The following is a 27,974-nucleotide window of genomic DNA, read 5'->3' as shown; positions in this document are numbered from 1 at the left end:
CTACAGATCTTGACAATGTTTCAAAAGCTGTCTATAAAGGAGTTTAAAGGTTATTTACTTCTTTTGAAAGTTCAGTACTAGTTAAATTCTAACAAGATGGAAACTCCAAAAGTTTCAAATGACCTTAGTTAAGAAAAGTAACAATATCTCCCACAAGCACAAAATTTACACTTGTGTTGAGTTTTCTGAGGACCTAAATATAATTTTCAAACACAAGGCATCATAGCAACCAGAAAGACAACCAAATACCAAAGTGAAGTAATATCTTGTAACAGAATACAAGTTTAGGGAACTTAATGTATAGCTGGAAGAGACCATTTAATTCAACCTCATTATGTTAAGGTGAGAAGACTAAGATCCAGGAAACTTGTCCAATACCACACACAGGTAGTTAAGTGGTAGAATTGGAATTTGAACCAAAGTTCCTTGCTTCCAAATCCTGTACTCCTTCTCTACACTCACAGGAGCCTTAGATTACAGCCCCAGCTTTTATATTAACTAGCTATGTAACTTCTCTAAACCTCAGTTTTCTCATTTGGGCGGAAAAAAGGATGAGAAAGGAGGGGAAGAGAAGGTATAGAGATGTGATAAATATGAAATTTTATTTGTATATTCAATTTAGCTATACAATAGGCAGAATTTAGTATAAGAACTTGAATATGTTTGCAAGTCCGTAGGCAATACTCAAAAAATGCATTGAAGCTGTTAATAAATGTTTTTGAGATTTGTTTCCTTTAGGTGCCATATGTTAATATCAGAAATACATGTTACTAAACTAAATATTTATAACTAATTCTCATTTGGATATTTGGGATTTTAGTTATCCCAAATAGAAACTAAGATATATATTTTACTGGCTGATAATATGAAGTACCAACGAATGACCTTGCTTTTTTCATACTTTTTTTTTTTGCGGGGCAATGAGGGTTAAGTGACTTGCCCAAGGTCACACAGCTAGTAAGTATCAAGTGTCTGAGGCCCTATTTGAACTGAGGTCCTCCTGAATCCAGGGCCAGTGCTTTATCCACTGCGCCGCCTACTGCCCCCCCTCATACTTTGTTTTTGAAGAAGACCAATGACATCACAGCGTTGGAGTCAGGATATGGTGTGTTTGGTTATGGCTGATCAGACCAACAAGAGTTTGGAAGGCACTACCATACATCAGGTACAAGTGGTTCATTAGAACATTTAAAGTGGAAGTGACCCTGGATTTGCACAGCTCATATTTCCTTTATGCTTCTTGATTCTGGTTTGCTCATAGAGCAGTGCCTTCTTTGATGCAGGGACTCCACACTAGACAGTCCTGCTAGAATTTCCCATGTCTCACAGTCAATACTAAAATTTTTCAGTGATACCTTGAGTATCCTTATGTTACTTCTTTTGACCACCATGTAAGCACTTACCTTCGTGTGAGTTCTACATAAAAGAATCTTTTGATAAGCATATGTTTGGCATTCGAACTATATGGCCAGCCCATTGGAATTGGGCTCTCTGTAATATGAGTTTGAATGCTTTGCAGGTTCAGTTCTAGAAAGGACCTTATTGTCTGTTACTTTAGTTTGCCAGGTAACCGTCAGGATCTTCCTTGAGACAATATAAGTGGAAGTGGTTCAGTTTTTTGGCATGGTACTGATAGACTATTCAGATTTCACAGGCATATCACAGTGTATTTATTAGCATGACAGCTCTGTAGAACCTTCAGTTTGCAGTCTAATACTTCTCTTCCATACTTTCTTTTGGAGCCCCCAAATGCTAAATTAGTTCTAGTCATACATGCATCAACCTCATCATCTGAGTGAACTTATTCACAGCATTCAAAATTTCTCCATTTACTGTGAGCAATGGTTCCACGTGTGAATGGTTGCAGTACTGGCTGGTGAAGCTCTGTTTTCCTAGTGTTGATTACCAGGCCCAAATTAGCGCAGATGGTAGAGAATCAATCCATATACTGTTGCATCTTGGTCTTAGAGGCTACACAAATAACCTCAATTCTTTTTTTTAAAAATTTTTTAATAACCTCAATTCTTACTGGAAGGACATAAGGGATGGAAGGAGGGAGGGAGGAAGAAAAAGACAAAGGAAAGAGGAAGAGGAAAAAGTATTTATTAAGCACCTACTATGTGCCAGGCACTGTGCAAAGTTCTTTACAAATATTATCTCATTTGATCTTCACAACAATCCTGTGGAGCAGGTACTATCATTGTTCCCGATTTTACAATTGAGGAAACTGAGGCAGACAGAGTGATTTGCCCAGGGTCATACAGCTAGTAGGTGTCTGAGACTGGATTTGAACTCAGGTCTTCTTGATTCCAGGTCTGGCACTCTATCCTGCTACATGACTACTATCTAGGAGTTCAGTCTTTTTTTTTTTTTTTAATGACCCTCCTGCATCACTCTCATTTCTCTTTCCATTTTTTCCTCTACCTCTCTCACTTTATCTTCAAAGTCCTTTTTGAGCACCTCTGTGGCCTGAGATCAATTCATATTTTTCTTGGAAGATTTGGATGTAGGAGCCCTGACGTTGCTATCCTCCTCTGAGGGCGCACCTCGATCTTCTTTGTTACTAAAGAAACTTTCTATGGTCCTCACCTTTCTCTGTCTGCTCATCTTGTCTGTCTTTTACTTGACTTTTAGCTCCTTAAAGTGGGGCACTGTTTCCAGGCTGCACTGTCCCAAGCTTCAGGGCATCCCAGGTGGTATGATTTAAGGAGGGGCAGGTTTTTCAATTGCCTGGCCTGTTCCCTGGTCCACAGGTAACCCCAGGTCAACTTGCTAATTAACCAGACAGCAAAACTTTGTGTGCTGTGGTTGTTAGCTCCAACGAGCCTGTGCCCCTCCCCAACCTGGGCCATTGCTACTCAAGCCTACCTCCTGGTTTCCAGTAGGGGTGAAAAACTCAAGTTCTGCCTCAGCACCAGCAGAGATCCCTGTAATCTCCCCCTGCCAACCACTTAGCCCTCTCACCAGCCTGTGAGATTAGTTCCAGGTGACACTGGTGCTGCAGCTGATTCAGAGGCTCCTGGGTTCTTTTTCCCTGGATCAGCCTGCCTGGGATTAGATCTGTGTCAGGGTGACTGTGGGGTTGGGTTCTACTCCTGCCTTGGCACAGTAGCCCCCTCCTGCTGACCTTCTAAGTCATCTTCGGCTGGAAAATTATCTCAGTCCATTCTTTTGTGGGTTTTGCTACTCTAGGAATTGTCCTATGGCATTTATTTGGAGGGTTTTTGGAGCAATTGTGTCATGAGTTCTGGGAGCTTATTGCTTTTCCTTTGCCATCTTGGCTCTACCCTGAACTGACCTTTTTTTTTTTTTTTTTTTGGCAGGGCAATGGGGGTTAAGTGACTTGCCCAGGGTCACACAGCTAGTAAGTGTCAAATGTGCGTTGCCTTCTTTTTTATGGAAAATGAGGACATTTGCCCTTTGGGCCTGGAGTCAGTAAGGTCTAAATTTAAATTTGGGCTCACACACTCACTAGCTGTGTGACCCCTGGGCAAGTCATTTAACCTCCCTTTGCCTTAATCCACTGGAGAAGGAAATGGAAAACCATTTCAGCATCTTTGCCAAGAAAGCTCTATATGAAGTCACCAAGAGTGGGATACGATGAATGACTGAACAATACTGAAATACTTTACTCACTTTTTCAAATATTTGTGTTGCTAGCTCAGGAATTACATCTGCCAGTTCTTTCAGTATGCTACCACTTTGTTCATTTGGATTTGCACATATCATGGGAAGCTACATGCTTAAAGAACCATATTATTCACTTAATCAAAAAATGTCAAGCATAAGACCTTGCTTAGTCTCTAGTTTGTTAGTGACTCCCCTCTACTATTGGCTATTTAAAATAATGTCTCAAAGAAACCTCTCATTTAAAAATGTTGAAAATTGAACTCATCTCCTGAAAACCCATGCTTTTTCCAAACTTCTCTATTGTTGTCCAGGTTACCACCATCCTTCTAGTCACCCATGTTTACAACCTCAATATCATCCTTGACTTCTCACTCACTCCACATAATCAATCAGTTGTCAAATCTTGTTATTTTTATTTCCGCAGTATCTTTTGAATATGTCCCTTCCTTTATACTCATATAGTTCAGACTCTACCTACAAGAGCCTCTTATTTAGTTGCCCTGCCTCTTGTCACTCCAATACATCCTCCACAGTTGCCAAAAGGAATTTCCTAAATTGAAGGTCTAAACACGTCACCCCTTTATTCAATAAATTCCAGTGGCTCCCAAACTCTTACTTGACATTAAAAGCTATTGACAACCTGGGCTCTCTCTAAATTTCCAGTGTTCGTATACTTTACTCCCTCCTACATTCTTTGCAATTTAGCCATACTGGCCTACTTGCTTATTCTATTAACAAGACATACCATTTCCAATCTTTGTGCCTTTGTATTAGCTGCCCTCCATGTTTAGAATACCTCTGCCTTTCCAGAACTTATGCAGAGGTATTCTATCTGATAGCCCCTTTAAATAGTTAAAGACAGATGTCTTATTCCCTTTCCCTAAGTCCTCTCTTTTTCAGACTAAAGATTCTAACAATTACAGTAAAATTTCCAATTACCCAGAATTAAAACACAAACACGATAAGTCAGTATCATTTTTTAAAGCACAATAAGTATGTTCAATTCACAGATTTGAATATTGTGGTACATCAATGCTGCTGACATTTTCCTCCATTCCCTTTTTTGAGCTGCCATTAAACCTTCATCTCCCCTGTGAAGATTTCTATTAATGAGGATATTTATTCTCCTATGGTTTGCTTGTTTTTTGGGGGGGAAAAAAGTAAAAAATAAAAATTATCAGAAACAAAATAAATAGAAGGCAAAGGAAGTATTTGTAGATGGAGGTTTTCCCTCTACCTTCCCTCCCCTGCTGTAGCTGAATCTTCTAGTTGGGTTTTATTACACTATGTGCTCAATTCCACTCCTATTTTCTTTTTTGCAATTCATTTTTTTGTTTTTGTTTTTTGGTGGGGCAATGAGGGTTAAGTGACTTGCCCAGGGTCACACAGCTAGTAAGTGTCAAGTGTCTGAGGCCAAATTTGACCTCAGGTCCTCCTGAATCCAGGGCTGGTGCCTTATCCACTGTGCTACCTAGCTGCTGTGCCCCCCCTCCCCCCGCCCGCCCTGCCCCAGCTGTCCCCTCCACTTCTATTTTCTATCACTGTACTTCACAAATTATTTTCTAATTAAATAAAACTTCTAGCTGTTCCCCAAATTCAATGTTCCATCTCCTGCTCTGGGACACATAAATGCAGAGGTACCACAGAAATGCAGTGGACATACATATATACACACACACATATATACATGTATGTATGTGTGTATGTACAGGTACATAAAAATGCTAAATGTATGTACAGGCTGAGATAGATTAAGTAACAAATACAAGGTCATACAGGTATTAAGTACCAGGGCTCAGCGGTTTCTATTTGAAGTTAATAAAAAGCAGATCAAATGTCTTTTGACATCACTATCATCCATTAAAATGGTATTGTAAACTGTGGATCATTTGGAAAATTTTATTCTCCTTGGAGTTTATACCATTTCTCCATGTGTACCATGTATCTAGTCTGAAAGAAAGCAAAATAGGAAGAAAATAAATTCAATTCAAGGTAAGGAAGAAGAAGCATTGAGAGGTTTACTTTAACTTAGTAGGTACATAGTGGGAATGTAGTAATTAATTACTTGTATGTATGAATGATTAGTGCCTCTTGGTAACTCATAGGCCAACTATTTTTTCTATATTTCACAGTCACAAAAGCAGTCAGTAAACATTTATTAAGTGCCTACTATGTGTCAGGCACTGTACTGAGAAGCACTGGGAACACAAAGGCAAAAGACAGCTCACTCCCCCAAGGAGCTCACAGTATACTGAGGAAGACTATAATTATTACTATATACAAATAATTATGTACAAACAAGCTAAATACATGATAAATTGGAAATAATTAATCGAAGGAAGGCATTAGAATTAAGAGAGCGAGGGAAAGACTTCCTGTAGAAAGTGGTATTTTAGTTGGAACTTGAAGAAAGCCAGGGATACCAAGAAGCGGAGCATTCTAGCTATGGGAGACAGACAGTGAAAATGTACAGGCAGGAGACAGAATGCATTATTTGAGAAATGGCAAAGGGGTTACTGTCACTGGATTGCAGAGTATATGGGACAATATAAGGTGTAAGAAGACTGGAAAGGTGGTGAATGGCTTTGAATATCAAATAGAAGATTTGATATTTGATTCAGGAAGTGATAGGGAGCTAATGGAATTTGAGTGGGGAGGACTGACATGGCCAAACCTGTACTTTAGGGAGATGACTTTGACAGCTGAATGGGAGATGGAACAGAGTGGGGAAAGACTTGTAGAAGGCAGACCAACCAAAAGGCTATTGAAATAGTCCATGTGTGAAGTGGTGAGGGTCTGTACTAAGGTGGTAGCAGTGTAAGATGAAAGAAGGGGGCATAAAGGAAAGGTTAGGAAGATAAAACTGACAAGTCTTGCAATTGATCAGATATGCAGAAAGCAGGCTTGGAGTGTTGCAAGCTAAATGCTCTGGCACAATCCTGAATAACTGGGAGGATGATGGTACTCCCAATAGTAATAGGAAGTCAGGAAAAGGGAGGGGTTTGGGGGTAAAGATAATGACTTTTGTTTTAGACATGCTGAGTTTAAGAAATATATGGGACATTGAGTTCAATATGTCCAATAAACAGTTGGAAAAGTGAGATTGGAGGTCAGGAGAGAAATTGGGGAAGAACAAGTAGATTTACGAATCCTTTGCATAGGGGCAGCTAGGCGGCACAGTGGATAAAGTACTGGCCCTGAATTCAGGAGGACCTGAATTCAAATCTAGCCTCAGACACCTGACACTAGCTGTCTGACCTTGGGCAAGTCACTTAACCCTCACTGCCCCCCCGCCCCCCCCCAGAATCACTTATATAGAGATGACATGAATTTTACTGTCATAGTGGGGAAATCAGAATAAAAGTTATTTGCAACTAAAGTAAGTCTTAGCTCAATTGCTAGAATCCATTATGGAATTTTGGGTATTGTCTTAGTATTCTGATATGTAGAATGAAATATCTGTCTTCCCCTACTACTTATACCTTCAGTTATTCACTATAAACTACCAAATAAAGTACATATTTCTTAGCTTGTCATCGAAAGCCCTCCCACAATTAAAGCACTACTTGATCATTATACTAATAAGAGTTCAGTACAAGAATATGTCATCACATTTATACACCATAACTTACTCATCCACTTGCCAGTTTATGGGAATTATATTCTTTGCCACTTCAAAGAGAATCTATTGTTATCGATATTTTTATACAACATTAGAGGTGATTTTGTCTAAGAGTAATCTTTCCCTAGCCTACCTTTCCCCTAAATCACCCTCCCCTCTTCTTTCCTTTCCCTATTTCCTGTTAAGGAAAATGTATTTCTCTGCCTATATGTTTCTTATTCCTTCTTCTTTTGACTAATTTTGTCATTTTCATTTATGCTTCTCTTTTTTATGTTTCTCTTCAGCCCTGTGTTTAAACTTCAAAGTTTCTATGTAGTTCTCATCTTTTCACATTAGAAATATTTGGAAGTTCTCTACTTCATTAAAAATATTCCCCTCCCCCAGCAGTTTTGTTGGATAAATTATTTTTGGTTATAGGCCCATATCTTTTGCCTTGTGGAATACTGTATTCCAAGTTCTCTGCCCTTTTACACTGGGGGCTATGATTTTTACTGTGGCTCCTTAGTACTGCATGCAACATTTTTTCTTTGACCTGGAAGGCCTAGATTCTGGCTACTATGTTCTTGAGAATTTGCATTTCGGCATATTTTTCTCAAAAGAAAGGATGGAGTCCTTTTCTCTTTCTACTTTGCCTTCTGATTCTAAGAGAGATGTCATTTTTATTATTATTTTTTTTTTGATATATGCTGTCTAGGCTTTTTTTGTTTGTTTGTTTGTTCATGTTATTCAGATAGCCCACTGATTCTTGAATATTTTCTCCTTGATGTGTTTTCCTGATCAGTTGTTTTTACTATGAGATACTTTACATTTTCTTCTATTTCTTACCCCCAGCATTTTGACTTTGTTCTAATGTTTCTTGGTGTCTCATGAAGTCATTAGTTTCTATTTTGCCCATTCTAATTTTCAGGACTCCTGGGGTCTGAGTCACATAATTGCTGTTCCTGCCTTCTGAACTTCTTTTTCCATACAAAGTCCAGAGCCTTCCTACTTGGGAATGCTACTCCACAGTGGAAGTTTCCTTCTTAGTACACTCTAGATCTGTGAACCAGAACTGGGTAGCTGGCCACAAAGCTGCCAGTTTATACCCGTTTCTAACTCGGTGACCTAGTATAGGATTTGGTAGTGTTTCAGTATAGGTCTGGGTCCTCCTCTTGCCCTCATGCACAGATTCTCCATGGAAATTTAAATGCTATGCATGTAACATTCTCCTGAGGGCCAATATCTGCAAATCTCCCATTTGGTCTAAGCTGAATAAATGACTTACTGTGACATTTTCTAGATTTCTCCAACAGGATTCAGTCTGGTGCAATTTTCTAGATCTGTTTTGAGGATTTTATAGAAGGGAGCTCATCATAGTGCTTCCTACCACTCTGCCCCTTAAATATTTAAATCTATACAACACTTAGGTAGTCCCATTTTTCTTTCACCACAACATATCCTTAATAAACTCCCGTATTTCTACCTCCTGAAATTCCTTCCTTCACAAGGTACTTCTCAAATGCTCTATCTACCATGAATGTTTTCTTGATTAGCCCAAAGAGAAGTGATCTTTCCCTCCTCTTTAAATCTTTTATGGCACAGTTGTACTCTTAATCTCTTTGCTTACAAAGTCCATCTTCCACAATGATAGCCAAACTTATCTTCCTAATGTACAGGTTTGATCATCACATCACTCCCTTGCTAAAAACTCTCTTTCATTCTCCATAAACTATCAAATAAAATATAATTTCTTGGCCTAATATTCAAAGCTCTCCACAACCTAGTTCTAACCTATATTTGCAGTGGTATTCCACATTATTCTCTCTCTCTCTTTTTTTTTTGGCAGGGCAATGAAGGTTAAGTGACTTGCCCAGGGTCACACAGCTAGTAAGTGTCAAGTGTCTGAGGCCAAATTTGACCTCAGGTCCTCCTGAATCCAGGGCTGGTGCCTTATCCACTGTGCTACCTAGCTGCTGTGCCCCCCCTCCCCCCGCCCGCCCTGCCCCAGCTGTCCCCTCCACTTCTATTTTCTATCACTGTACTTCACAAATTATTTTCTAATTAAATAAAACTTCTAGCTGTTCCCCAAATTCAATGTTCCATCTCCTGCTCTGGGACACATAAATGCAGAGGTACCACAGAAATGCAGTGGACATACATATATACACACACACATATATACATGTATGTATGTGTGTATGTACAGGTACATAAAAATGCTAAATGTATGTACAGGCTGAGATAGATTAAGTAACAAATACAAGGTCATACAGGTATTAAGTACCAGGGCTCAGCGGTTTCTATTTGAAGTTAATAAAAAGCAGATCAAATGTCTTTTGACATCACTATCATCCATTAAAATGGTATTGTAAACTGTGGATCATTTGGAAAATTTTATTCTCCTTGGAGTTTATACCATTTCTCCATGTGTACCATGTATCTAGTCTGAAAGAAAGCAAAATAGGAAGAAAATAAATTCAATTCAAGGTAAGGAAGAAGAAGCATTGAGAGGTTTACTTTAACTTAGTAGGTACATAGTGGGAATGTAGTAATTAATTACTTGTATGTATGAATGATTAGTGCCTCTTGGTAACTCATAGGCCAACTATTTTTTCTATATTTCACAGTCACAAAAGCAGTCAGTAAACATTTATTAAGTGCCTACTATGTGTCAGGCACTGTACTGAGAAGCACTGGGAACACAAAGGCAAAAGACAGCTCACTCCCCCAAGGAGCTCACAGTATACTGAGGAAGACTATAATTATTACTATATACAAATAATTATGTACAAACAAGCTAAATACATGATAAATTGGAAATAATTAATCGAAGGAAGGCATTAGAATTAAGAGAGCGAGGGAAAGACTTCCTGTAGAAAGTGGTATTTTAGTTGGAACTTGAAGAAAGCCAGGGATACCAAGAAGCGGAGCATTCTAGCTATGGGAGACAGACAGTGAAAATGTACAGGCAGGAGACAGAATGCATTATTTGAGAAATGGCAAAGGGGTTACTGTCACTGGATTGCAGAGTATATGGGACAATATAAGGTGTAAGAAGACTGGAAAGGTGGTGAATGGCTTTGAATATCAAATAGAAGATTTGATATTTGATTCAGGAAGTGATAGGGAGCTAATGGAATTTGAGTGGGGAGGACTGACATGGCCAAACCTGTACTTTAGGGAGATGACTTTGACAGCTGAATGGGAGATGGAACAGAGTGGGGAAAGACTTGTAGAAGGCAGACCAACCAAAAGGCTATTGAAATAGTCCATGTGTGAAGTGGTGAGGGTCTGTACTAAGGTGGTAGCAGTGTAAGATGAAAGAAGGGGGCATAAAGGAAAGGTTAGGAAGATAAAACTGACAAGTCTTGCAATTGATCAGATATGCAGAAAGCAGGCTTGGAGTGTTGCAAGCTAAATGCTCTGGCACAATCCTGAATAACTGGGAGGATGATGGTACTCCCAATAGTAATAGGAAGTCAGGAAAAGGGAGGGGTTTGGGGGTAAAGATAATGACTTTTGTTTTAGACATGCTGAGTTTAAGAAATATATGGGACATTGAGTTCAATATGTCCAATAAACAGTTGGAAAAGTGAGATTGGAGGTCAGGAGAGAAATTGGGGAAGAACAAGTAGATTTACGAATCCTTTGCATAGGGGCAGCTAGGCGGCACAGTGGATAAAGTACTGGCCCTGAATTCAGGAGGACCTGAATTCAAATCTAGCCTCAGACACCTGACACTAGCTGTCTGACCTTGGGCAAGTCACTTAACCCTCACTGCCCCCCCGCCCCCCCCAGAATCACTTATATAGAGATGACATGAATTTTACTGTCATAGTGGGGAAATCAGAATAAAAGTTATTTGCAACTAAAGTAAGTCTTAGCTCAATTGCTAGAATCCATTATGGAATTTTGGGTATTGTCTTAGTATTCTGATATGTAGAATGAAATATCTGTCTTCCCCTACTACTTATACCTTCAGTTATTCACTATAAACTACCAAATAAAGTACATATTTCTTAGCTTGTCATCGAAAGCCCTCCCACAATTAAAGCACTACTTGATCATTATACTAATAAGAGTTCAGTACAAGAATATGTCATCACATTTATACACCATAACTTACTCATCCACTTGCCAGTTTATGGGAATTATATTCTTTGCCACTTCAAAGAGAATCTATTGTTATCGATATTTTTATACAACATTAGAGGTGATTTTGTCTAAGAGTAATCTTTCCCTAGCCTACCTTTCCCCTAAATCACCCTCCCCTCTTCTTTCCTTTCCCTATTTCCTGTTAAGGAAAATGTATTTCTCTGCCTATATGTTTCTTATTCCTTCTTCTTTTGACTAATTTTGTCATTTTCATTTATGCTTCTCTTTTTTATGTTTCTCTTCAGCCCTGTGTTTAAACTTCAAAGTTTCTATGTAGTTCTCATCTTTTCACATTAGAAATATTTGGAAGTTCTCTACTTCATTAAAAATATTCCCCTCCCCCAGCAGTTTTGTTGGATAAATTATTTTTGGTTATAGGCCCATATCTTTTGCCTTGTGGAATACTGTATTCCAAGTTCTCTGCCCTTTTACACTGGGGGCTATGATTTTTACTGTGGCTCCTTAGTACTGCATGCAACATTTTTTCTTTGACCTGGAAGGCCTAGATTCTGGCTACTATGTTCTTGAGAATTTGCATTTCGGCATATTTTTCTCAAAAGAAAGGATGGAGTCCTTTTCTCTTTCTACTTTGCCTTCTGATTCTAAGAGAGATGTCATTTTTATTATTATTTTTTTTTTTGATATATGCTGTCTAGGCTTTTTTTGTTTGTTTGTTTGTTCATGTTATTCAGATAGCCCACTGATTCTTGAATATTTTCTCCTTGATGTGTTTTCCTGATCAGTTGTTTTTACTATGAGATACTTTACATTTTCTTCTATTTCTTACCCCCAGCATTTTGACTTTGTTCTAATGTTTCTTGGTGTCTCATGAAGTCATTAGTTTCTATTTTGCCCATTCTAATTTTCAGGACTCCTGGGGTCTGAGTCACATAATTGCTGTTCCTGCCTTCTGAACTTCTTTTTCCATACAAAGTCCAGAGCCTTCCTACTTGGGAATGCTACTCCACAGTGGAAGTTTCCTTCTTAGTACACTCTAGATCTGTGAACCAGAACTGGGTAGCTGGCCACAAAGCTGCCAGTTTATACCCGTTTCTAACTCGGTGACCTAGTATAGGATTTGGTAGTGTTTCAGTATAGGTCTGGGTCCTCCTCTTGCCCTCATGCACAGATTCTCCATGGAAATTTAAATGCTATGCATGTAACATTCTCCTGAGGGCCAATATCTGCAAATCTCCCATTTGGTCTAAGCTGAATAAATGACTTACTGTGACATTTTCTAGATTTCTCCAACAGGATTCAGTCTGGTGCAATTTTCTAGATCTGTTTTGAGGATTTTATAGAAGGGAGCTCATCATAGTGCTTCCTACCACTCTGCCCCTTAAATATTTAAATCTATACAACACTTAGGTAGTCCCATTTTTCTTTCACCACAACATATCCTTAATAAACTCCCGTATTTCTACCTCCTGAAATTCCTTCCTTCACAAGGTACTTCTCAAATGCTCTATCTACCATGAATGTTTTCTTGATTAGCCCAAAGAGAAGTGATCTTTCCCTCCTCTTTAAATCTTTTATGGCACAGTTGTACTCTTAATCTCTTTGCTTACAAAGTCCATCTTCCACAATGATAGCCAAACTTATCTTCCTAATGTACAGGTTTGATCATCACATCACTCCCTTGCTAAAAACTCTCTTTCATTCTCCATAAACTATCAAATAAAATATAATTTCTTGGCCTAATATTCAAAGCTCTCCACAACCTAGTTCTAACCTATATTTGCAGTGGTATTCCACATTATTCTCTCTCTCTCTTTTTTTTTTGGCAGGGCAATGAAGGTTAAGTGACTTGCCCAGGGTCACACAGCTAGTAAGTGTCAAGTGTCTGAGGCCAAATTTGAACTCAGGTCCTCCTGAATCCAGGGTTGGTGCTCTATCCACTGCGCCACCTCGCTACCCCCTCACGCTATTCTCTTTTATGAGGTTTATAATCTGGCCAAATTGAATTTACTCACTGTTTCTTTATCTCTTCTTCCCTCTCCTGCCTCTCTTTCTACATGTATCCCTCCATACCACTGACAACTCCATCTACTGAAATTCTTCACATTTTTCAAGCTCTGACGTCCTTCATGAAGTTTTCTCTGACCTGCCCAACAAAGTTATCCATTCCTCCTCATATTTTTTGCTATGTTGATTCACTCATTTAAACTTTATTATCTATGTTAAAAACATTATGCAAGGTGCTAAGGAAGATCAAAAATAATAGATTAGATGACATCTTTGTAGTCCTGAAATTTATAGTCTAGTAAAAGAACCAGGGAAGATAGTTATTGACTAGAAGGATCAGGAAGGAGAAGGTGATATTTGAGTCTATCTTTTCTTCTGCATTTAAACCATAACTTTTGTTGAAATTATTTGTGTACATCTAAGACCCTTATTAGATTATGTTTCCCAGGCAAGTGACTATGAGTTTTCATTTTGTATGTTCATCAACAACACTACCAAATGTGTAATAGAGATACTTATGAAATATTTATTGAATTCAATTTATTATTCTTCCTATCTAATAGAAAAGCATTTCAAAAAGGGGCAAGCCCAATTTTTTTCTCCTTTATTTTATTCTACCTTCTAAGTCTCTTAAAAATTATAAATACAGGTGTTCAAATATCAGAGCAAATAAAGGCCACCTGGAAGTGGCAAATGCTATTAAGTAATTCTCATTTTCCAATGTCAGGGAACCAAATTGACACTATTAAAAAATTAAAAAAATTTTAAAAGTCATAAAAACAATTATCAGGTCATTAACATAGACATTTTAAAAAGTTGAGTCAAAAGATCTTTCATGGAATTTTTAAGCTAGGCATCAGAGAATTCTGATCACCAAGTATAATTTTTTTCCAGCTCAGAGGAATGAATGAATAAAGGAAGAAGTGGCAGTTTCAATAAGTGGAAGCATTATAAAAAGTAGAAGAGTATTTATTAAGCACTGTAGTCACATACTGTTGTCTGTTTGAAAGTCAAAGGTGACTTCTGTGGCCTTAAGGGCAAAAATTGTTTTATTTTTTGTCTTTGTATCCCTACCACAGTAACTAACACATAGTAGGTGCCCAATAAAAGTTTGTTAAATTGAGTTTAATTTATACTTATTTGGAAACTTGTGACATTGTTAACTATATTCTTATTCTAACCATATTCATAAGTCTTAAGAGGATGTGAATTAGAGAAGTGAGGTGTTTACCAAGAGAGCTTCTTGAAATCATAAATGTATAGAATGTATATAGAATAAGAAAAATTCCAAGTTAAATACTCCTAATTAATCAGCATCTGGCACACTGTTTTGTGTCCCTTCATCGCCCTAAATGTCCTTGTCAGATTTGCAACAATGAATATTGATGCAAAAATTTAAAATAAAACACTAGCAAAAAAATCATAGCAATACATAACAAGGATCATACGCTATGACCAGGTGGAATTTATAACAGGAATGCAGGGCTCAATATTAGGAAAACTATCAGCATAATTGACCATATCAATAACAAAAGCAACAGAAATCATATGATTATTTCAATAGACGCAGAAAGGGCCTTTGACAAAATACAGCACCCATTCCTATTAAAAACACCAGAGAGCACAGGAAGAAAAGCAGCTTACCTTAAAATGATAAGTACAATTTATTGAAAACCATCAGCAAGCATTATCTGTAATAGGGATAACCTAAAAGCCTTCCCAATACAATCAGGGGTGAAGCAAGGATGCTCATTATCACCTCTATTATTAAATATTTTATTAGAAATGTTAGCTATAGCAATAAGAGAAGAAAAAGAAATTAAAGGAATTAGAGTAGGTAACGAGGAAACAAAACTATCACTCTTTGAAGATGATGTTATACTTAGAAGATCCTAGAGAATCAACTAAAATGCTACTTGAAATTATAAACTTTAGCAAGGTTGCAGGATACAAAATAAACCCACATAAATCATTAGCATTTCCATATGTTACCAATAAAGTCCAGCAATAACAGAGAGAAAGAGAAATTCCATTTCAAATGACTGTGGCCAACAATGTGCATCAAACCATAGTGCCCAGAACTGAACAATCTACATGTAGTGGCACAGAACACAGTGGGATGATTATGTCTAATTGTGGATACTTCTTCTTTTTTTTTGTGTGTGTGAGGCAATTGGGGTTAAGTGACTTGCCCAGGGTCACACAGCCAGTAAGTGTTAAGTGTCTGAGGCCGCATTTGAACTCAGGTATTCCTCACTCCAGGGCCGGTGCTCTATCCACTGCACCACCTAGCTGCCCCGCGGATACTTCTTTTAATAGAACCTTAGATTCCATTAGCTTTTGGAGGCAACCTTGCTAATCTTCTAACTCAGTGCGTCTAAAGTTACCTAAAATGCCTAAGTTCAAAGCTCCCTCATCTTGTACTTCTGAATTTAAGTTTTTTTTAGTTCAACAATGCATACCTATTAAATTTTATCTTATTATATTCAGCCTCTTGTTCTAGCCTGTCAACAGTATTTCAATCTTGATTTTGTTATCCCAATTGTAAACTACCCTTCTTTGTGTCATCTACAAATTTGAAGAGAATGCCTTCAAAGTTTTTACCCAAGGCAGCTAGGTGGCGCCGTGGACCCTGGATTCAGGAGGACCTGAGTTCAGGTCCGGCCTCAGACACTTGACACTAGCTGTGTGACTCTGGGCAAGTCACTTAACCCTCACTGCCCTGGAAAAAGAAAGAAAAAGAAAAAAAAGAAAAGTCTTTACCCAAGACATTCTTTTAGTATATTTATTTCACATTTTTCTACTCTGTCTTCAAAGATATCATGAGAGACTCTGCTAAAAGTCTCAGTGAAATCTAACAGTACTGGTTTATAGCATTACAAAAAATATAAACAAGGTTAGTTAAGTATGAGTTATTCTCAGTGAACTCATACTGGTTTCTAGTTATCATTGGGCTGTCTAAATGCTAAGAAATGAACTAATTAAAAAATCTATTTTAAAATCTTGTCAAGGATCAGTATCAAGGTCTTTGGTTTATAGTTTGCAAAATCGACTTACTTTCCTTTTTTACAAATTGGGAACCTGCTCTACAAAATAACTCAAAGGTCCTCAAGTACAATCTGGCAATCCCATCTGCAAGTTCTTTCAATACCCTGGAATGTAATTCATCTAGGCCAGAAGACCTAGAGTCCTTTAAAATAGTAAGTGGCCTTTTTCCTATCTCTTCACCTATACTGGTTTTCAAATTGAATCTTTATTTTTCCATTAAATCGATCAATAGGCTTTGTTTGATCAAACACTTCCCAACAAACACCCAAATAGCAACCCCTCTACCCAGAGTACATTTTCCAAAAGTTAGTTTCTTGCCAGCAGAGAAACTTTGATAGTTTGATAACATTACCACAGTACATTGTCAATTACATAATACATAGTCAATTCCCTCTCAAGTATGTTTACCTTATCTTTTCTAGCTTTGATGTCTTGATAGAAAAGACAGAAACAAAATAATGTTCAATGATTCTGTTCTCTGAATGTTTTCTGTTAAAAGTGATTGCTATCCTTTGGCTACAGCCTATTCAAGGGTCCATGGAATTACTGTAATGAGTCCATAAGTATATTTTTCTTCCACCAACAGATATTAAATTTTATATTAAAAATGGGTCCTTCCATGATGAAAAATGCTAACCATCTCCAGAAATAAATGAATGCAAACTGAAGTACAACTTTTTTACTTTCCTTTTCTTTTTTGGTGTTTTCTTTTACAACATGGCTAATATGGAAATGTTTGGTGTGACTTGAGATGTATAATCTATACCATATTATTTGCCTTCTCAAGGGGTGGGGGAAGGGTGGGAGAGAATTTGGAACTCAAAATTCTAAAAAATGAATGTCAAAAATTTTTTACACGTAATTGGGAAATATTTAATGAAATAAATACAAATATTTTTCAAAACAGTCCTATATGTAAAATTACTGGGAATTACTATATTATATAATTTTCTCTAATCTGTAACGATTGGAATGACACCACCTGCTGGAGACTTACTGTAGAAAAGCTCTGCCATGAGGTGAAGGTCTCTGAGGGCCAGACCATGAGTCTTTTCTTTGGTGTCAGGAAGTGACGTTTGCTTGTGGGAGGAAGAAGGGGGAGCCTGGGTCTCTGACTCTCTCTCTTTCCTGTGCACTCTGGCGGGGAGTGGAGCTAGGAATGCTCTCTCCCTTTAATAGATAGATGAATATAGGCCTTTCTCTCCCTCTTTACCAAATTCTTATTCTCCTTAAAAAATGCTTAAAAGTCTAACTCTTGATAAAGCTTATAATTTATTGGCGACCACTCATTAGATATTTTAGACAGTATAGCTAGAATTTTAGCCTTAACAGATGGCAGGGCAATGGGGGTTAAGTGACTTGCCCAGGGTCACGCAGCTAGTAAATGTCAAGTGTCTGAGGCCGGATTTGAACTCAGGTACTCCTGAATCCAGGGCCAGTGCTTTATCTACTGTACCACCTAGCTGCCCCTTAAACTCAGGTCTTCCTGAATCCAGGGCCACTGCTCTATCCACTTGGATTATGGGAACTTATCATTTAAGACATTAAATGCCTTTATTCTGAGTTATCAGATGACAGTTGGCCAAAATGCCATCCAATCACAAGAGGAATACATGCAAGAGCAGACACTGAACTGTCACATGAGGGGAGACATGCATGAAGTCAAGGTTTTGGCCGAGGGAACGGCTTTTGACAAATGTTGAGGTTGGATTCTCTTGGTTTAATATTTCTTTTTTCTTTTTCCCCACAATATTGTACAGATGGCTGGAAGTTTTGATCCCACCCATCTCATTCTTCACCTGGCTTCTATGTCCCCTCCTATATGCCTGATGCCACGGACATCTCAATCCCGTGCATCTGATTAAGTCTGACTCAGTTTCCTCCAATATGTTCAGTGGCATGGACATATATTCCATCCACCTATTTTAAGCCTGGCATACTGCATGGGCAGTATATATTGCTCAAGAGTGGGAATGCTCATATCCCATCATTTCTCTGTTCTTTTATGGTAACCCCCATAATTATCTCAGGTGTCATGATAAATACAGTGTTGAATTTGGCCTTGACATCTGTTACCAATTATATTAGATTTTTAAATTTCTCATAATGGCATGAGGATAATTAGGCAGGTGATGCAAAAAGTGATGAAACAATGATAAAAAGTATTTTTAAAAATTAATATTGCAAGGGGCAGCTAGGTGGAGCAGTGGATAGAGCACCGGCCCTGGAGTCAGGAGGACCTGAGTTCAAATCCGGCCTCAGACACTTACCACTTACTAGCTGTGTGACCCTGGGCAAATCACTTAACCCCAATTGCCTCACTAAAAACAAAACCAAAAATCAATATCGCAGCAATTGTCTTCTCAATTAACCCTCCATAAGGGGGGGACTATAACAATATTAAGTTTTAGAGAATGTTTCAATTTTTGTTTTATTATACGTTTCATGTGTAACAACTAAGATTCTGAATTCCCTTAGACATGTTTTTTGAGAACTTTCATTGTTTGATTTGATTAATGACAAAGCTATTTTAAAGTTGTGTTAAGCTCAATTTTGTAGGAAATTTTCCTGGCTGTTTACCAGGATCCACACATCAACCCCTGAAAAGACTTCCATTCCATGACTACACCCAAAGGACATCTGAGAAAAGACTTTCAGAGACTTTAAATGAACAATTTTCTTTTGTTGTTGTTTTTTTCTTTTCTCTTTCTGTTATAATACACACCATCTGTAACATGTACTCTCTGCAGAGGCCCTCCCTTTGCAAGACCAATGTCAAAGCACCGGTTCATAAGGACAAAAAAAACCCACCCCTCTGGACAAAACTTTCCTCTCTCCCTTTTCTATATTATTATTAACATATTGTTAGTTAGCATAGGTTATTATATTTTGTTATTTTTGACTGTTTCATCAAGGAAATGCCCCATTTCTTGAAGAAACAAAGCAGGGACTGTAATGATTGGAATGACGCCACCTGCTGGAGACTTACTGTAGAAAAGCTCTGCCATGAGGTGAAAGTCTCTGAGGGCCAGACCATGTGTCTTTTCTTTGGCGTCAGGAAGTAACGTTTGCTTGTGGGAGGAAGAAGGGGGAGCCTAGCTCTCTGACTCTCTCTCTTTCCTGTGGACTCTGGCGGAGAGTGGAACTAGGAATGCGCTCTCTCTCTCTCTCTCTCTCTCTCTCTCTCTCTCTCTCTATATATATATATATATATATATATATATATTTAAAGTCCATTATATCATCTATAACACTTTTCACAAGGCTCAGCTTGTTCTGGACTTTAGTTTTCTTGATGTTATTTTTATACATCTGTGGCTACCCTTCTTGGTTATACACCTCTCCTTTCTTCTTTGTACATATTCTTTTAAAAATCAGAGCTCAGAGAGCTTATTATAGAGCCACATCAGTTTTTTTCAGATGGCATTTCCATGTGATTGTGTCAGATTTTTATTTCTGAGAATTTCTTAAGCCCTCAAGCTATCTTCCTTTTCAGAATTTTTAAAGGGAATTTTGGCCAAGACGACTGCTTAAATAGGAACAGGCAGCCCAACTCACATCTTACTTCATAAAAAAACCTAAAAATAGCATCAATGATCAAGAGATCCAATGAGAAGTTATAGGAGGTGACTTCTTCGAACCCAAAACTGTACAGAAAGCCAAGAGGGCAATAAGAAAGGCTGTTGAACAGAAAAGTCAGCTGCCCTTCACAAGCAAACAAGCTAGAAATCTCCTATGTGTTCATGACCAAAGGTACTTATACCCTTCAAAGCTCCATATTCTGAGACAGCAGGAACAGAAATTCCCCCACGAAAGCTCCAGGAGGGAAAACCACCATCAGAGAGCTTGGAATTCAACAGGCGCAAGGGCCATCGGCCAGGTGCAACACTATTCACACCTATGGCCAAAGGGGTCTGAAGGCCCTAGCACTAAGTCCTGTGAGTAGTACTCTGACATTTGCTTCCTTGTGACCCCTCAAATAAGTCACTGCATCTACTAGTTCCAGGAATTTTCACTGGCTGTCTTCCATGCCTGGAATTCTCTCCCTCATCATCTCTATGTCCTGGCTTGCTTCAAGTCTCAGCTAAAATCCCACCCTTTGCAAGAAGCCTTTCCCAATTATGTCCAATTTATCCTGAACATATCTTGTTTATATATAGCTGTTTGAATGTTGTCTCTTCCATTAGACACGTGGTCTAGTTTAGAACAGAGGTAGGACTTCCTGTCTTCTTTCTTCCTTTCCTTTCTTTCTCTATTTGTATCCCTAGTACTTAGAACAGCACCTGGCAAACAGTAGGCACTTAATAAATGCTTGTTGACTTAATAGAAGACCCAGTGCTTAGAACCTCAAACATCCAGAAAGAGCTAACCCTGGGAATAGAAGTCAAGAGAGAAACCCAGGTGATCCAGAGCAAAACCAAACAGGGTTGACCATACCACCCAAAAGTGAAACAGGAGGTAGATGGAATATGGATAAAGTCCTAATTTAGGAACTAAGCTGAGAGAGATAGAAGTAAACACAGTAAGATATAGACTACTATAGAGAATTATAATAGATTCTGAGATACTCAGAAACACAACTTGGAGAATAACTCCATAACAATGTCAAGAAAAAAGAGAGCCACTGAAGTATTTTTTATTTTTATTTTTATTTTTTTTATTGAGGCAATTGGGGTTAAGTGACTTGCTCAGGGTCACATAGCTAGTAAGTGTTAGGTGTCTGAGGCTGGATTTGAACTCAGGTACTCCTGACTCCAGGGTTGGTGCTCTATCCACTGCACCACCTAGCTGCCCCAGTATTTTTTAAATTGTACAGAGGAGAGTTTGGGGGAGTGAAGGTGGTGGGAACAGGGAAACACTAATTTATTGCTATTTTAAAAAAATAGGTTGAATTTAATATACAGATTTTAAAAGGGAAGCATTAAATAATAGACATTCATGGTTTTATATGCAATCCTCTTTTGTGTTCTATTTTGTATATGGAAATGCTCTTTTGGGGGATGTCTGTTAAGTTTATAATTTTAAAAAGAAAGGAAGGAAGGTCTCTAGCACACTGGAGATCCCCTGTGTGGGATATTATGGGAGGAGACATAGGCAAGAGTCACACATGATAGGCTGGCATAGATAGTTTGCAATATGAATCTTTGGAGTAAACTTTATAAAATTGTGATACCACAGAATCATTTGATTAAAAAATGGTGACTATGAGGAATTCAGAGAAAGATGAAATGATTTATATAATCTAATACAGAGTGAAATGAGGAGAACCAAAAAATTATGCACAGCTATAACAATTAGACTAAAAGACCAGTAAAAGTTAACCAAGGGCAGCTAGGTGGCCTAGTGGATAGAGTGATGGGCCTGGAGTCAGGAAGACCCAAGTTCAAATCCGACCTCAGACACTTACTAGCTGTGTGAACCTAACTGTGGGGACCAATTTTTAATTGAGGAGTGCTAGCTAAGCAGCTCGCTGCAATATTGGGGCAAGGAAGGAAACTGGCAGCCTCCCTCAAAACAACAAGATTTATTTATTTATTTATTTATTTTTAGTGAGGCAATTGGGGTTAAGTGACTTGCCCAGGGTCACACAGCTAGTAAGTGGTAAGTGTCTGAGGTCGGATTTGAACTCAGGTACTCCTGAATCCAGGGCCGGTGCTCTATCCACTGCGCCACTTAGCTGCCCCACAAGATTTATTTTAACAAGAACGAACTTTAAAAAACAAAACACACAAACAGTAGGATCAAGGGAAAGGAAATAAAAATGGGGAAAGGGAAATTATAATACCTGAAAAATACCACCGTCCAGGAATCAGTTGAAAATACGCAGCAGAACACCTGTCGCTTTCCAGCTTCCACCTAGAATGCCCAATTCTCCTCCTCCAAACCTAGAAACACCCCACACAGTCCCAGCCAATGGGATGGCCGCTCTGACAGTCACATGACTGCCCTCACTAGGCTTCCAATCATTATAATTTTGCCAGGCCCATGTAGGCATCCGCAAGTGGTGATGATGTGAGGTGCCAGAGCCCTGGCAACGGCTACAACCAGTGGGTGGAGCCCCAGGCCAGTGCTCACCGAGGCATAAAAACCTCAAATAACAATTAATTCTTTACATGGCCAAGTTACTTAACACTGCTTGCCTCAGTTTCTTCATCTGTAAGAAAATGGAGAAGAAAATGGCAAACCACTGGAGTATTTTTGTCAAGAAAACCCCAAATAAGTTCATGAAGAATTGGACACAACTGAAATGACTGAACAACAACAAAAGTAAGCCAAACTTTGAGTAACTGAAAAACCAGTGAGGGTACTGGAAAATAAACCAATAATTAAAAAATAGCTCCCAACTTACAGCAGATAGGCAGGGGACTTCTAGGACAGAATGCTGTATATATATGTGGTCACTGTATCAGGTGTTCTGGCTCTGATCACTTTACTCTGCTTCATATCCACATAACACAATTTATCTGGGCATTCTTTTTTTTTTTTTTCATGGCAATGAGGGTTAACTCACTTGGCCAGGGTCACACAGCTATTAACTTTCAAGTGTCTGAGGCCTGATTTGAACTCAGGTCCTCCGGAATCCAGGGTCAGTGCTTTATTCACTGCTCCACCTAGCTGCCCCACCCTTTTTTTTTTTTTTCAGTGAGGCAATTGGGGTTAAGTAACTTGCCCAGGGTCACACAGCTAGTAAGTGTTAAGTGTCTGAGGCCGCATTTGAACTCAGGTACTCCTCACTCCAGGGCTGGTGCTCTATCTACTGGGCCACCTAGCTGCCCCTCCCCCTTGGTTTCTAATTCTTTATTTTTCATCCTCCCCGACATCTTTCTTTTGGGATCAGCCAGACTATTCCCTCTCCAGTATTGGCTTCCCTCTTAACCACTCCCTTTCACCTTATTCTTGGCTATTTTAGTTGTGCTTGATGTATCTCTTCACTAAGCTCTTTGTGTGTAAATTTGTATTTGTGTTCAACCATCTGTCTGACCGGCATGATTTTCAATTCCAATTAAACAGAAGCTACTGTTTAATTCAACAAAAAATGAACACAATTAAAAAACAACCTAATAACAACTAGCATTTATATTAAAATATCATTTATATGTAAAATGGGAGTAATCATAGCACCTAATTGCCTGGGTTGTTGTGAGGATCAAATGAGATAATATTTGTAGTGTTCATAATGTGGCAGAGCATATAGAAGAGACTATATAATGCTAGATGATGATGGTGATGTTTTTGTTGTTTTACCGAATCTAGCTGTTTCTACCTCCACAACATTTCTCCCATTCATTTAATCACAAAGCCACTTCCCTAGTTCAGGTCCTAATCACCTCTAGCTTGCAACTGTTTCCTAAGGAGCCTCCCTTTGGCTCAAGTTGGACCTCCCTACCCCTACCCTTCTAGGCCCATTCATTCTCCACAGAGCCGACAAACATTGTCCTAAAGTACAAAGTAGAACATATCACTTCCCTATTCAAGAAACTTCCAAAGATCCCTATTGTCTTTAGGATCAATTATAAGTTCCTTTCCCTTGTTTTTAAAGCTACTGTTTCCAGCCTCATTACACATTACTCCCCTTCTAGATCTCAGTGGTTTAGCCAAATAAGCCTTCTTACTGTTTTTCCCAAAAGACACTCTATTTCACATGTCTATAACTTTCCACTGGCTTTCCCCTGCCTGAAATGAATTCTCACCTCACTTCTGCCTCTTAGAATCCCCTATTTACTTAAAAACTCTACTCAAGTGTCACCTTCTACATGAAATATTTCTTATTTTCTCTCTCCTGTTGCTAGTGTTCTACCCACATTAAATTTACCTTGTATTTACATTTTATATTTATGTACATGTTGTCTCCTCCAAGAGAATGTAAGTTCCTGAAAGGCAGGGACTTTCATTTTTATCTTTGTATCCCCAGCAATACAGTGCCTGCCACAAAGAAGTCACTTAAGTAAATTCATGTTGACTGATTTTGGTGAAAAGATAGAAGCTACATTATTCACAAATTTCACATTAGAATGGACAGAGTACACATAACCAAACTTCTACACACTCTCTTGAAAATCAATATATTTAAAATATGTTGAAATGCACAAACCCATGTAAACACTAGTTTTTGTTGTTGTGTCCCATTGAGATCCTGTTAACCATACTGTTCATGAGATTTTTTTGGCCAAGATACTGGAGTGGTTTGCCATTTTCTTCTCCAGTGGATTAAGGTAAAGAGAGGTTAAGTGACTTTTACCCAGGGTCACACAGCTAATAAATGTCTGTGGCCACATTTGAACTCAGGTCTTTCTGACTCCAGGCCCAGCACTCTATCCACTAAGCCAGGAAGCTTCCTCTAGTGTAAACACAAGTTTACATAGTTTCTTTTACTCAACTACAACAAAACCTTGCTAACCAAAATAATTAGTGAAGAGACTGTTTTGAGGCCCAGTATCTTGTTTAATTTGGATAAATCAGAAAACTCTTTCTTTCTAAAATTTGTATATAGTTTTTATGTCTTTAGTAAGTAATAAGTGAACATATTTTAATTTTTCCTTTATAATTCAGAATCTTGCAGTGACATTAATTCTCACCATACTAGATGCAAAAAATGTAAGACACTAGAATGAATGTTTACCAACTTCAGAACATTTCCTAGAATTTTTTTTTTACTCTATTTCTGACGATGAATTTTTTCTTATCTGTAGTCTCTCTCCTAAAAACTACTTGCTGCAAAAAATTCTGATTCTCTGGAGGTTCCAGGAGATTTTAATTTTACTATTCTTTGCAATTAACTTCAGGTAAACAACCTAAAAATCTTTATAATAAAATCCTGTACTGGACAATTCCAAATTTCAGATAAAGTAAAAAAAAATTTAATTTAAAAATACCATATATCTATATACACGCACAGAGACACAGACACATATACACATATGAGTGAGTGAGTGAGTGAGAGAGAGAGAGAGAGAGAGAGAGAGAGAGAGAGATCGCACGTTATCTAGGGATCGAGGGGTAAGTGACAGGCCCAGAAAGTCAGTCCTTCCAACCACGCAAATATGCAATTGCTCCGCAACTTAAGAGAGTTGTCTGAGGCACTGAGAAGGTTAAGGGACTTACCCTGAGTCCCATAGTTATTATGCTTCAAAGGAGAGACTCGAACTCAAACACATATCTATACATATCCCCCACGTCAATAGAGGGAAGTGAAATGACAACTAGATATATCGGCCTCTACAGTTAAGTTCATTCAGGGTGTTTCCCTTAACAAAAACAGGAACATACTGTTTGACAAGACAGCTGATAATGCAAAAGGGGGAAAGGGCCCCCAGCACTAACTTTAATGCAAAACAGAGCAGGTGAAGCCGTGGTTGGGGACTCGGTCCCTTCCACTTCTATAATTCATAAATGCTGCGGCACTTTAAACACATTCAAACGGAAATTTAACTAGTGTCCAACTCAGAAAGTCGAAAAGCTGAAGAAAACACGGAGGAGACACGGATTTACCTTAGAGACAACCCTTCCCGGAGATAACTCCCTTAGAGGAAACCAGTCACCCACAGAGGATCTTTACTGAAAAACAGAAGTGCATTCCAGGCGCTAGCTTGGACCACGTCCACTCCACATCCTCCCATGCTATTTCCCTTCATTCCTTTCCCCTCTCTTAGCTCCAGATCACCACACCCCCTCATCCGGATGAAAGAGGGAACCTTTCCTCGGGGAGAGCCAGGAGCCCTGAGGATGGGTCCCTGCTGAGCTCTGTGGGAGAGGGGGGAGGTGAAGGAGGGGGGCGCGCACACACGACACCTCTGAGGGTCAGGCCGGCGGGGAGCGGGAGAGGGCGGGGATCTGTCAGGTCCCGGGCCCCGGGAAGAAGACGTCTCCCGGCAGCGTCGGAGCAGAAGGCGGAAGGGCTCGACCGCCGTGCCCCCAGCCCCTAACGGGGTCCCGAGGACAGGAGACCGGGGGAAAGGACTTGACAGGTGGAGTCAGTGGGGGCTCCGCCATGGGGTGGGGGAGGTCGAGAGACAGTGAGATAAGGCAGTAGGGGGAGACAGGAGAGAGAGACCCGGGCCTAAGGACTACCGACGGGCCGGTCTCACCTCTAGGGTGGAGACAGTGCTGGTGAACAGGTCCTCCCCATCTTCCAGTTCTTCAAAGTCCGCTTGCTTCCCGTCCCCCAGCGGAGGAGGCTCTCTCTCGGCCGCCATCTTCGTCCATCCAACTGCGCGAGCTCAGCCTCGCAGGCCCGTCACGTGAGCACACCTCGCCAGCACTCCAGCTACCGGGTCCCCCGCCCCCCTCAGCCAGCCTCGTGACCATGCTCTCCCTCTCTTCTCTCCCCGCCTCCCTAGACCTGCGCCTGCGTACTAGAGTGCCGCCACTCCTCCCCCTTGTCCCTGATCCCTTCTCACCTTCCGTAGCTGCTGACTGGAGGGAATCAGTGGGTCTTAGGTGTAGAATGAGTGAGTGGATTTCGTAGCAGATTCCTGAAAATCAGAGCTCATATTTTCTACTATATTAGTCTTTTTTTTTTTTTAAATTTAGTTTGTGGAGTGGAGGGGAAATCTTGAAAGGAATGAAGAAGCCTCAGAGTTTAGGAGGGAGTGCACTGCATAGACAGGAAGTGGAGTGCCTTGGGAGAGGGTAGCATGGAGGCTAAGAAATAAGACTGCGTGAATGAGAGTAATGGGAAATGAGAATGGAAAGGGAGGCATGGAACTAGACTGTGTAGCCCTTTACATGGGAAGCTAGGGAGTTTGAATTTTCTGAAGGCCATAGGGAGCCAAGGAAGATTCTTAAGCAAGATAGTGACACAATCAACACGGCTCATCACAGTCACAAGTCGTTGTCCTATATCTTTCTCCCCTTCCTCAGCAGAACTTTAAAAAGCCATGTTCACTTATTGCTTTTCCTTCTTCACCAATAACTCTCTTTTAAGTTCTCTACAATCTGACTATGGACCCCATTACTCAAACTGGCGACTCTTTCTATAGTCACTAATGATCTCTCTCTTTTTTTTTTGGTGAGGCAATTGGGGTTAAATTACTTGCCCAGGGTCACACAGCTAGTGTCAAGTGTCTGAGGCCGGATTTGAACTCAGGTCCTCCTGACTCCAGGGCCGGTGCTCTGTCCACTTTGCCACCTAGCTGCCCCCCTCTTTTTTTTTTTTATTTTTAGAGCTCTCTACACCATATGACACAACTATTCTCTCCTACTAGAAAATTTTGCCTGGTTTCTTGTCTGTTTTCTCTAGTTTAGCATATTTCCTGCTTTTCTGACACCTCCTCAGTTTCCTTTGCTGGATCATCACCCACAGCACACACTTTTAACTGTGGGTTGTAGTACAAGAATCTTTCTCTTGGATCTATCCCTTTCTCCTCACACTACCACGAACCCTAGTTCACTCCTTTATTGCTTCTAGCCTGAACTACTGAAATACTCTCTTTATAGGGCTTCTGCCTGGAATCTCTGCCATCTTTTGCCTACCCTCCACACAGTTTGCTCAACTGATTTTTCTGAAAGTCAGATCTGTCCATGTCACTCCAACTCAATAAACTCCAGTGGCTTATCACTAGAATAAAATATAAAC

The 27,974-nt window shown here is 39.4% G+C and overlaps 1 protein-coding gene across 2 annotated transcripts in view; it reads right to left on the bottom strand.

Annotated features, from left to right (window-relative positions):
* SNX2 (sorting nexin 2) overlaps positions 1-26,688 on the bottom strand; it is a 62,238-nt gene extending 35,550 nt beyond the window's left edge. Inside the window, exon 1 of one of the 2 annotated variants that reach the window (XM_043976241.1) lies at positions 26,485-26,688. In XM_043976241.1, the coding sequence (XP_043832176.1) occupies positions 26,485-26,592 (108 nt within the window). In that variant the 5' untranslated portion in view covers positions 26,593-26,688. The remainder of the gene's footprint in view (positions 1-26,484) is intronic. The other variant, XM_043976242.1, reaches the window with a different exon arrangement.
* Positions 26,689-27,974: the final 1,286 nt, after the last annotated feature.

Source organism: Dromiciops gliroides, chromosome 1 (assembly GCF_019393635.1).
Source record: "Dromiciops gliroides isolate mDroGli1 chromosome 1, mDroGli1.pri, whole genome shotgun sequence".
NCBI classification, from domain to species: Eukaryota; Metazoa; Chordata; class Mammalia; order Microbiotheria; family Microbiotheriidae; genus Dromiciops; species Dromiciops gliroides.
This window is presented reverse-complemented; position numbering and strand designations above follow the sequence as displayed.